The sequence below is a fragment of the Anomalospiza imberbis genome, chromosome 21 (assembly GCF_031753505.1).
Source record: "Anomalospiza imberbis isolate Cuckoo-Finch-1a 21T00152 chromosome 21, ASM3175350v1, whole genome shotgun sequence".
NCBI classification, from domain to species: Eukaryota; Metazoa; Chordata; class Aves; order Passeriformes; family Viduidae; genus Anomalospiza; species Anomalospiza imberbis.
Window position 1 is genome coordinate 1695505 of NC_089701.1, and position 11579 is coordinate 1707083.

Below are 11579 nucleotides of genomic sequence, written 5' to 3' on the forward strand. Positions count from 1 at the left end.
GGCCGCGGCCCCCGGGGACGGAGCGGGCGGCCCGGGCCGCCACCCCCGCACGGCCATGGAGCCGGGCCGCCAGGCGCTGCCGCTGGAGAACGCCTCCATCCTGTCCGAGGGCGCGCTGCAGGACGGGCACCGCCTCTGGATCGGCAACCTGGACCCCAAGATCACCGAGTGAGTGACCGCCGCCCCGCCGGCACCCGCGGAACCCCCGCGGCACCGCCCCGCAGCGGCACCGCCCCGGACGGGGCCATGTTCCCGCAGCAGCACCGAGCCCTCCCGGGCGGTGCCGCATCGGCCCTCCCCGGCCCCGGCAGCCCCAGGGCTGCGGTAGCCCGAGCGCTGCCCGGCCTGCGGTGCCGGCGGCTCTCCGGGGTGTTGGGGGTGCCCCCGCGCCCGGCACAGGCTGCTGCAGCGCTCCCGGTTCCTGCCCGTGGCCCGCAGCCGGGCGTGCCGGTCGCCCACTCGAGCAGATTTGCACTCGGAGGGGCGGCCCGTGCCTGCCTCGCTGCTGCGGGCAGGAATCGCTGTGGCGTGGCTGTGTTTGTGCGTGGGGTGTCCTCCCTGGGCCTGAAGTCCTGCAAACAGCACCCCCTGAAGCACCCCTCGGGCCGGCAGCCCGGGGGCTGAAAGCATCCCTGTTCTCCAGACTAGGGAAATGGAGACTGTCTGGAGACTTTCAGGGTGACAGCGCTGCAAACAGTGGTAAAGCAAGGCACAGCCCTGGAAATTGTTCCCAGAGTGCTCGGGGTCGGTGGAGAAATGGAGGTGGGCAGGGCAGACCTGACAGCAGGCATCCGTGTCAAACAGCAGCTCTGTTTCGGTGTTTTGCCGCGTGCGAGTTCAGCAGAGGAGAGTGACTGCGGCCGTGGATGGTGAGGCGGTGGGAGTGGCTGCTCAGGGCGGTAAATGCATGAATCAAACGTGTGTGTGAGCATTTCATGTTTTCTCCAGGCTGCGGATAATTATCTCCTGCGCAAGCATAACATTGGAACAGCTAAATTGTCAAGGGAGTATGATGTGCTGTCCAATATTTGGATGGGGTGCTGTGAAATCACTAGGTTGTATAAAAAGGAAAGCAAACCAAAACAATTTGGGCTTTACACACTCACAACAAACAAGCATTTTTGATTAACTATTGTGTAGGCCCGTCGTGGAATACTTTTTCTTCCTGGTTCTTTTTGTGTGTGTGCAGGTGCTGGGGTTTATTCTGAGCGTGGTTCATCTGAGCAGAGCGGCTCCCTAATAGCCTCTAAATGGAATCATTAATGCATTGTGATTTCAGCCATTCAGCTTTGGGAGGTTTCTGCATTAATTACCACTTCTATCCCACTGCTCTGCCGCTGTGGTTTGTCCACATTCACTGACCACGTGAAATTAGATACAGGAATTCTTGAGTGTTGCTTGCTGGGTCCTCAGGGATTCAGGAACTGGGTTAGGGTGAGGGCAGGAGTGGAGGATGTGGGTGCATTGGGTCCTTCAGTGCTGTTAAAGACCCTTTCAGTGTGGGTTGTTCCTTTTAGTCTTGGCCAGATAAGTAATAGGTTTATGTGGCAAAATTTACTGTTTTCATCACTTGGATGAAGTGATTTTGGTGGTTTCTCCAGGGTTCTCAAACCTAGAGTGCTTCCATGCTCCTAAATGTTTAAAGTTTGCCTAGTGATGAGTGACAGTGCTCGCTGCTTATTTCAGGCTTTTGTAATTCTGTGTCTTGCTTTTTGTTTTGCTTTAAAATGGCTCTTCTCTCCTGCAAATTACGTTGTATCTCCGTTTCCTTGTGAATAAAAGAGGAGGAAGCTCCTTTTAGCACACTGTCAGTGTAAAGAAAATATGTGGTCAGTAAATTTCTATAAATCATCTTGACCCTTATTCTCTCATGCTAAGGGCTTACAGCTCTAGTTCTCGTTGTTCCTCTGAATTATTCCTTTTGAGGTTGCTACTCACATGCTAAATCAAACTCCTGAAAATTAAATGTTTCTGCATTTGCTGCTTTTATCTGTTTTTTAAAGAGCTGCCTTTGTTATTTCTATGTTGGATTTGTTTAAGACAGAGTAAGGTTGATTGAGTCGTTGGCAGAGTTAATAAGTGGTTGTGACACTGTCGAGCAGAAATGAGATCAGAAAGTCTTGAATCAATCCAAGACTTCCATTTAAAGAGCAAACCAGAGCTGCAGTCAAGTGCTGGGGAGTTAATAGGTAACGTACACATTGGAGCACAAGCTGCAGGAGCAGCATTTATAAATGTAGGGCTGCCCACAAATTACAGCCTGGGAGCTGATGCTTCTGGGAGGTTATTGCACACACCGAGTGACTGTGACTCACCTGGGGGTGCTGACCTGCCCTGGGCACTGGGTTATGGTGGCTCTTCAGCTGGGCATTCCTCTCTGCTGCTGCTGGTTGTGGGTGACTTCTTTTATCCAGCACCCTTAAAACATTGTCTGCCTGTGGGAGCAGGTGGTGTTGGGAGTCTCCTGAGAGTGTTCTCAGCAGCTGGAAGGAGGACAGCTGGCACCGGGGGACCTCACAGCTGCTGGTGACACAGGGTGGTGTCTCCAGGCGCTCTGGAAGCCGTGCGATCCCTGCCATGGGGTCTGCATGAGGATGGCAGCAGGTGGTTCCTCGTGGTTTGGTGCCACCACCATCGTTTGTGCCCCAGCTGCACGGCAGGGCAGGGCATGTGCTGTGGCTCAGCTGTGTGATCTCCTCACCCCTCAGTGCTCCCACCCCATGGGGCAAAGCCACCTAGTTCAGTTCTGTCTCTGTGTTCCAGGAGGGCTAGAATTGCCTCCTCTGCCCATCCCTGTTCCTAAAGCTGCCTGAGGCTTTCCAGTGCTTTGGCCAGGCAGAGATTTCATTTTCAGCTCTCTGGTTCACATGATCTGGTTTCCCGTAGCCTTTCAATGCTCATTCATTTTCCACGGGTATGAAGTAGCGGGTGTTGAACTTCCTCAGCCGCTGCACCGCTTGTCGAGGATCCCATCTCCGTGAGTCTCACCTAGAAAACAATGTGTGCACAAGTTGTTGTCACAGCCCCCCGCTGGCAGATCCCAGTGGGGCAGAATTCCTCGCAATAATAGGTTTCGCATGTGGCCCGCTCCCCGCGCGGGGTCCTTGGGACAGCATTGTTCAGAGGAAGCCTTGCCTGCGTCTGAATAGCGCTCGGGGTGCCAGGAGGAAGAGAGGAGGAAAAGGAAACGGGGGAGCTGCAGGTTTGTCTCGCATCCACATCAGATGACAGGAAGTGGAGATGGAGGTTGGCCGCGGGGCCACAGCGGTGCCAACGGCTTCCAAGCTCTGGATGAGCCACGTTGTTGCCATAGTAAAGCTTTTTACATCTTCTCACCTTTTTTTTTTTTTTTTTTTTTAAAATAAGGCTTCAAGTTTTCCATGACAGTCTTCTTCTTCCGTACCTCTTGGCCTGAAGAACTACTTGTCAAGTTACTGTTAATGCCCTCAATTTTAACAATATTTTATTTTAACAGTAACAAACCGTATTGTTATTTTTACAATATTTTATTTAGTATTTTAACAATAACAAATCGTAACCACAGCCTAAAACATTAATTATACAGGATTTCTGAGCTGCTCCACGGAGAGGAGGTGACCTGCAGTTGTAAAATTGCAGGCACGGTTGGAAAAAGGGTTCTAAACAAAATAGATGACATAAGTTACTTCTAGACTGTTGAAGAAAATTGTTTTAAAGGAGGAACTATCACCTTACTGCTAAGAAGGTATTATTTGAATGCAGATGCTCTCAGGGGAAAAAAAAACCAAAAAAACACCTCCAAAGAGTTCCTTTTGGCAAGGCAGCTGCAGGGTTTTTTAGTGAAGAATCCAGGGAGAATCCTCCTTGCCCTTCCCCTGCCTCTGTAATGGCCAGAAGGGGAACAGCACCCGGGTGGTAAGGACTTTATTTCCATACTGCTGAAATTCGAGGGCTTTTTGGAGCAGTATGTTTACAGAAACAAACCTGAGGTGCGTTTACATATTTTGGAGGCTCTGGAAGTCCAACATGTGGAGTTTTTTATACATCACGTCTCCAAAGTCAGTGTTTTCACTTGTACATCTGTGCCTGCTTTTTGGAAGTGTGAGGTGGTGAAATTTGGCTACTGTGTAATCAGCTCCTTTTCTTCGCCCTGCTCTTTCCAGTTCCCCTTGCTTTCAGAGCAGTTTGAGAGCTCATAGGTATTCCAAAGGATGTAGGAAACCTTCCATAATCAATGACAATGTGTGTGCTCCCCTGGGGGATAACTTGGCCCTTCTGCACTGCTCGTCTGTACACACGCTGCACCTTCACCTCTTTAAAAGTGCACATCCTGAATGTCCACTGTGACCCATCCTGTGGGATGACTCACATTCCTGGAACTTTCTTGCCTGGCTTCTGAAGCTTAACAAAGGGCTAAGGCTCTTTTCAGACATCCTATCGGGCTTTATTAGGAAAAATGTTGTCTGCTCTTCCCATCTGGACAGTACTTGTCGTTGCCTCGTGCACTTGGCTGTCTTGGGCTGCTACTGGCTGTCCGTGTCTGGACATGGGAGGTTTCCTCTGGTGCCTGGTGTTATTCCTGGTAGGTTCTCTGAGCACTGAGTGTTACCTTAAACACTGAAAATTGGAGTTAGACTGCATGGTTTGCTAACACTATACAGCTGCTCGGGAGATGGGTCCTGACTAAGACACCCTTATTAAACACTTAAATAATTCTTCAATGTCAGGGATGGGGTCAGGCAGGGAAGGAGCAATAAGTGTCACTTTTCTCCTAGGTCAGCCAGTGTTGTTAAACACTTCAATCCCAGGGAACCAAAAAAAGCTGCAAAGAACTTTCAGGATTAGATGTGGCCTGTACAGCATGTGTGCTCCTTGTTTTAAGTTGCTCAATGCACCAGATACTAAGCAGACAGATTTACTCTGGCTTTCCCCAGTTTTATTGGAAACAGCCCACTCCCCACTGGATGGCAGGAAGATAATTGGCTACGAAAGTGTCTGACTTCCATGAACATGTCACTGAAAAGCTGTCTGAGCCAGAAGCACTGGCAGATTTAGGCTGGATGATACTGAGGGCTGGCTGGTGCCTTTTTTGTTGGGACCTCCTGGCAATTCCTAGTTGCAGGTTGTTCTGTTTATTCTTCTGTCTTTCTGCATCCTCATCTTTTCCAGGCACATGTCTGTGTGCCCTGGGGTGCCCTTGCCAGGGCACTGACAGGGTTGGCACAGGGCAGGGGTGGGTTTGTTCTGGGAGAGGGAGGGCAGCAGGAGGAGCAGGGTCCTGAGGGATGCAGGTGCCGTGGGCTCAGAGTGCTTGTGCTGGGACAGGAGTACAGGGGATGGAGCTTCAGGTGGTCACATCAGGGCTAGAGAGGGGGAGACAGGAGGGTTAGACTTAAAATTAGGAGTTATTTAGTGAGGCAGGAGGCAAAGCCCTCCCAAACCCCTTGGGAGCCATTGCATAATTGTCCACAAGGCAGCTATTAATAGATCTCTGTGCCCTTCAGCTGGCACTGCTAGGAGGGAGCTTTGTGCCTTGGGCTTTTGGGAAGTCACTGGTAATGCTCCTCAGAGCTATGGATGCTGAAGGGGTGCTGCACAGGGCACCCACCTCTGCAGGGATTTGGGAATGTGTGTGTGACACAGCTGAGTGTGAGCTCTGTGTGTGTCAGGGGTTCCTCTCTCTCTCCTCACTGTCAGTGGGATGAGACATGTCATAAATGCTTTCTCTTCCCTTCAGATACCACCTCCTCAAACTCCTTCAGAAGTTTGGCAAAGTAAAGCAATTTGACTTCCTCTTCCACAAGTCTGGTGCTCTGGAAGGGCAGCCCAGGGGTTACTGTTTTGTCAACTTTGAAACCAAACAGGTAAGTTGCTTTTTATCTAAAGTTCTGATATAAATGTCTGACTTCTCTCCCATTTTTTTAGATGCTAATCCAAAACTACAACAGGAAAGGTTAAATTCAGTACTTTGTCTACACAAACCCACAGATTCTAACAGCTCTTCTCTGTCACAGCCACTTTGTGACTGCTCCTGGAAGTAGCAATAGTGATTTTCTTTCTCCTCTGCTGTCTTCTCCTGAATCCTGCTTTTTAATGCTAAAAAGGGCCAGTTCATTGGTCCATTTTGCAGCTTGTGATAAAGATGTCAGAAGAGCCCTAACACTGTGCATCTAGAAAATTATTCACAGCAAGATGGAGCAGCAAGGCAGATAAAGTCTGGTTACTGGGAGTCTCTCCAAGGTGTCCCTGGATTGGGATACAGTGGGATAAACTTTCTGTTCTGTCAGTGAGCTGTACTTACAGTAGGCTAAATAACAAAGAAAAAAGGGCTCTTTCCATGTGAGTGGGTTTTGACTAGAGGCTTGGTTTGTTTATGGAGCTGTCTTCCTGTGCAGGAAGCAGAGAAGGCGATCCAGTGTCTCAATGGGAAGCTGGCCCTTTCCAAGAAGCTGGTGGTGCGGTGGGCACACGCACAAGTCAAGGTAAGCTGGCTGCTGGAAGGAAGAATTGCTTTTAGCTTGCAAAAGCTTTAATAATAAAGCCTTCTTATCAATGCAGTCTTGGCCTGGCAAAATTATTTCAGTCTGTTGTAGGAAATAACTTGGAGAGTTGATGTTTGTAATCTGCAGCTTCTGCTGTCTACCCAAGCTGTGCTGGATTAGCTGAGTGAGGACAGGCCCTTTAACCTGGGGTTCTGTGGGAGGGGGTTTCTGCTCAGAGCAGTGTGAACAGATTACTTCTATAAATGCCCATGTTTTAACTTTTCCCAAACTTAGTGAGTAATTGGCTGGAAGTTTGAATCCTTCCCTTTGTGGTTTTTTTGCATAGGAGAGGTATGGAAATTCCCAATTACCGGTTACTGTGTTACTTGGTTCCACTTCTGAAAGCACTTATGTGGCAGCAGCTCTAATTAGTTTTGACTTGAAAGTAACATACTCTGCATCTAAGCTAAATATCCTTTTATTCCTTGCTCCGTCACATAAACAATCAAGTTTTTAAGATTGACTTAGGCAGTTCCTTCTGGAACATCCTTATTTTCATTTTTTTAAATTCTTGTCTTGTTTCTCCTAGAGTTATTTACTATCTTGTATTTGATAAAGCACTTTTATTTTCGGTAACTTTTTTTGCAGATAAACAGATTTTGGGGGAGGCAGAGAGGAGATGCCTGTTGCTATTTTCCTTTGGGTAGTTTTCTTTCAGTTGATTATCCTTCCAGCAGCTTTCTGCTTTGTCTTATCAAGTATATTAGTGCATCTGTTTCAGATGCTTAAAAACCCAGACCAGGTATCTTCGTTAAAGGAGGCCACATTGTTTTAGTTACTGACTCCAAGGGCTCCTGCCAGCACATCCAAGCTTGTGCAAATCCAGTCTCCATTTTCTGTATCTGTGGAGCTACTGGAGTGCCACGTGCTTCCGGATGCCTGAGGAATGATCAGGCCACGAAAGGAGTCTGAGCTGGAGGAGTGAGCGTCTGCCCAGCTGCTCCGGGGTCTGGGGAGCAACGTGCATAAGTAATCACCTCGCTTCACATGGCATTTTCCAGTCCCTGAATGGAAAGACTTAACAGCACAAAACTTTGGCTTATTGTAACAAGAGTTTGTTTTAGACAAGACCAGCACGGTGCTGAGCAGCTCTGAGATGCGTGGCCAAGGCTCACCAGACGCTGTCGGTTTGAGCAGCTCTGCTGAGAAACAAACCTGACTCTGTGCCAAGCGAAATAAGGAAGCAGAACACTGCAAATAGTTCAGGAGGCCCATTGCCCACAGAGATGACAGACTCACAAGCTGCCTTCTACAGAAAGGAGGGGGTTCCTAACTGATTTTTTTTTTTTCCCATCTTTTCTGCCAGGACTGCCCAATTCTGTGCAGCCGTGTGCTTGGGTTACCTTCTGGCTCTGCACATAAAGAGCACAGCAAACAGTGCAGTAGTTACCTTCAAATTTACCATCTGTGCTTCCTGCCTTATGTAGAGGGGAACAAGAAGTGACAGGATAAGGTTTAAGGATCCACAGTACAATGCACATAACTGTCCAGTATCCAGCCTGCATTCCATGTTGGTACTAACCAAATATTGTGGTTGGGATTTGTTTCAGTGTTTGGCCACCAAAATCTTTCCTAGCAAAAGCTCCTCAAAACCTGAGGCAATGTTAATCCAGCTTTAAAGTCCATCTGTGGGAAATGTTTCTTTGTTCCTAATTGCAGCTGACTCAGTCCTTGGTCTCTTGCTTGCAGAGATACGATCACAATAAAAATGAGAAGATCCTTCCAATCAGTCTGGAGCCATCTTCCAGCACGGAGCCGCCCCAGTCCAACCTAAGGTAGGAGATGGGCTGGGTGAGAGGTGACCCTGCTGTGGGACTGGCAGGGGATCAACTTCTTCCATTTCAGTAAGATTTCGAGTTGTTGGCATTGTTTGTGTTAAAAATCTAGCACGGCAAAAAAGCTGTTTTTGAAAGGGCAATGCTTGTGAAGTCGCTCACTTGATGTGGGACACTTGAGACTGGAAGTTTATTTTCTAACGTGCAAAGCCAGTGGGCAGTAGGAAGGGTCTGAGGTGAGATGGGGGGTTGGGAATGTATAACACTCCAGCTCCTTTGGCCAGAATCTCTGCACTTCATGTGAATTGGGTTTTTACTGGACTAATTTGGTTCAGCAAAACGCTTATGAGCAAGAAGTTCCACAATAGTGGCAGAAGATTAAAACAAAGTCACAGGTAGTACTTCACATAAAACTAATTTTATTTATTTTTTTTTGCCAGTGGTTTTTTGCCCGTAGGTCTTGTCTGTGGGATGTGGTTAAATTCTCCAACCACTGCATTTACCTAAAGCACGTAGCTGCTTTGCTAATTCACAGTTTGTTTGTGTGGTTTTCCTCTGTCTTCTCTCAGTGGAACCCTGTGAGGAACCAGGACCAGATTAATGCACTTGCCCAGAGATAAAATGAGCTTGCAGTTCAGAAGTAACAGGCTAGGAAGGAAAGAGCAGAGGGGTTTGAGTCATGCAGATTGTTAACTGCATCAGTGGCACAAAGGGGTTGTTCTGGTGAGGATGGATGGTGCAAGAATCCACAGTGGGGACGGGAACATTCCTCCCCGTCCATACCCAGTGGAGGATAGTGAATAACAAAAGTCCTAGGAATTTGGGGTGTAACCTAGGATAGCTTCTCCCTTTGGGATAAACCCTGCTAATGCTGAAATAATGTTTCTTCCTGACCTAATTAGAGTCTGGGGTTTTCCCATCCCGAGCAGGCTGTAGCTGGGAGGAAGTCTGGCTTTCATTTCTCTGCTGTTCCCAGCAGCCTGCTCCGAGCTCTGCTCTGCTGCACATGCTCAGACCTCCTGAAATGACATCATTTCTCATGAAGTAGGAAGCCTTGCCGTGTTCTTGCCTCACTCAGCGTCCTCAAGAAAGCACTGAATAGGTGCAGGGGCCATTATTTTGGGGTGCTGAGGTGTCTCCTGGAGAAGCAGACCAGTGCAGAGGTTGAAATGCGGCAGGGTGGGCTCTGGGCAGTAAATTCCTGCCTCGCTGCGGATGCAGCAGTGGGGGCTGCCTGGCCCCTCCTTGTGCAGGGAGGATGCTCCTGTCAGCAGAATCTCTGGATTTCTGTAGTTGGGTTTCATGCTAAGATCAAGCTCAATTTCCCTTCTGCTTTTTCTCCTTCCAGTGTCAGTGCAAAAATCAAGGCCATTGAAGCCAAGCTGAAAATGATGGCAGAAAATCCAGATGCAGAATATCCTGCAGCACCTGTTTATTCTTACTTCAAGCCACCAGATAAGAAAAGGACTACACCTTACTCCAGAGCTGCCTGGAAATCCAGAAGATGATGCTTATGAATGGATGATGGTAGCAAGAAACACTGCTTTGTATACCTGGAGTCCTCCAATGCTTTTGTACTTTTGTAGAGTGGGAAGGACAATGCCACCTGAGCAGGGCACGGCCAGCACAGCCCTCTGTCACACCTGAGGGTCTGCACGTTCCTGCCTGTGCAGCTCACAGCTGAGGGCTGTTCAGAGAAATAGGTTCCCTTCAAAGCCTCTGATGAGCACACAGGCAACCTCTCGTTAGTGTGCATTCATTAGCCAGATTAGAAACAGTAACCAGCGTTCGGAGTAAAGCACATCCAAAAATACTCCATTTAACTGATTACTTTTTAAAGTATTTTTGAACAAAATGTATTCCAATTCATGTTTTAATGGAAGGGAAAGCGCTTGGTTTTGATTAACATGCTGTAGTTATAATGGAAAAACTTTTTCATCTCAATAAAACTCATTTTAAATAGATCTTGCAACACCTTTAGTAAATGTGCATGCAATATTTTATATGCACCAAGGCAAATTTATTTTGCATTTTGGTTTTCACACTCCACAGTGTTACTTTATGACACGGTAATGACACAGGTATTTTCAGTGTCATTTAGGCTGTAGGTGTGTGCCTGCATGTAGGAATTAGTGTATTTACACACCACTGAGGTCTGTGCTGTGCCCTGAACTTTGGCATTTGTGTTCAGTGATCCCTGCTGGTAGCAGCTCCTCATGAGCCAGGTGTGGCACTGTGGGAGTAACTGCAGCCTCTGAGACATCTGCAAGCCATGAGCTCGCTGTTTGCCCCCTGTCCTGCCCAGCTTTGGTTTCCACGGGCTGGTAAAGGTGGTCAGCTGCCTCTGGTGTGAGGTGGCACCAGTGTTTGTGGTGAACTGGGGCTGCTCCAGGGGCCAAATCCACAGATCTGATGGAAGGCATTGCTCTGAACCATCAGCACATTTTCCCCCTAAATGTCTGCAAAATGGAAATCTAAGGAAAAAACATTTTCTGGCAGCATTTTTCTCCCTAATGCACACAGTGCTGTGACTGCATGTGCCAGGAGGATGTCAGAGATCTCATGTCCTGGTGACACTGGTCTGATCTTCCCTCCCCAGTCCTGTCAGACCTCACCGGTCTCTCTTGAGCTGCTCCCCCCAAGCTGGTTAATGGTGGTCTCAAGCAGGAGGAGGAAACCAATTTGGAAAGAGCCCCAGTTTGTGCAGGAAGGAGTTGCTCAGTGGCACAGCCCAGGGAGGTTTGTATTCCTGCAGCAGCAGCACACCTCCCTCCAGGCAGAGCTGGCTTCCTGCTGCCGAACCGAGCACCTGGAACGGAGCCGTGCCTGTCTGTGGCAGAGGATTGTTGAAAGCCTCAATTGTTCTAAAGTAGGTCTCGTGCTGTTAATGTTTGTTTCCTAGTTTTTGGGTACCTGAGTAGAGGGAAAAGTAGTATTCTTGGGAGTTTGTACCCCTCTAAATGTCAGTGACAGCCGTTTGCATTCCTCTGTGAGCAGCCTGTGTTTGTTCCTGCGTGCTCTAACATTTGTAGATTTCCCGGTCTGTATCTGCGTTGTTTAGAACAGCTCTGAATTCTGTTCCCATTAGGAAGGTACCTGAAGATACCTGGCCTCAAATGGGTGTGTGGCTGTGCTCCCATCAGAAACATCCTTTCATATTTATTTGTATTTAAATACAATTTGTTGAAATTCTTACAGCTCTAAATAAACATTTAAAATGCATGTTTTCCTCCAGGAAAGCTGAGGGTGGCAAGCAGGAAGTGAGTGAGGGTGGTAAATGCTT

At 48.2% G+C, this 11579-nt stretch overlaps 1 protein-coding gene across 1 annotated transcript; it reads left to right on the top strand.

The window, feature by feature from the left end:
* Positions 1 to 35: 35 nt before the first annotated feature.
* On the top strand, positions 36 to 10260 carry RBM18 (RNA binding motif protein 18). Its single transcript, XM_068210993.1, has 5 exons — positions 36 to 168; positions 5717 to 5843; positions 6375 to 6461; positions 8211 to 8296; positions 9645 to 10260. The coding sequence occupies exons 1-5, from the start codon at positions 56 to 58 to the stop codon at positions 9802 to 9804; spliced, it is 573 nt and encodes a 190-aa protein (XP_068067094.1). The 5' UTR covers positions 36 to 55; the 3' UTR covers positions 9805 to 10260.
* The last annotated feature ends 1319 nt before the right edge of the window (positions 10261 to 11579 follow it).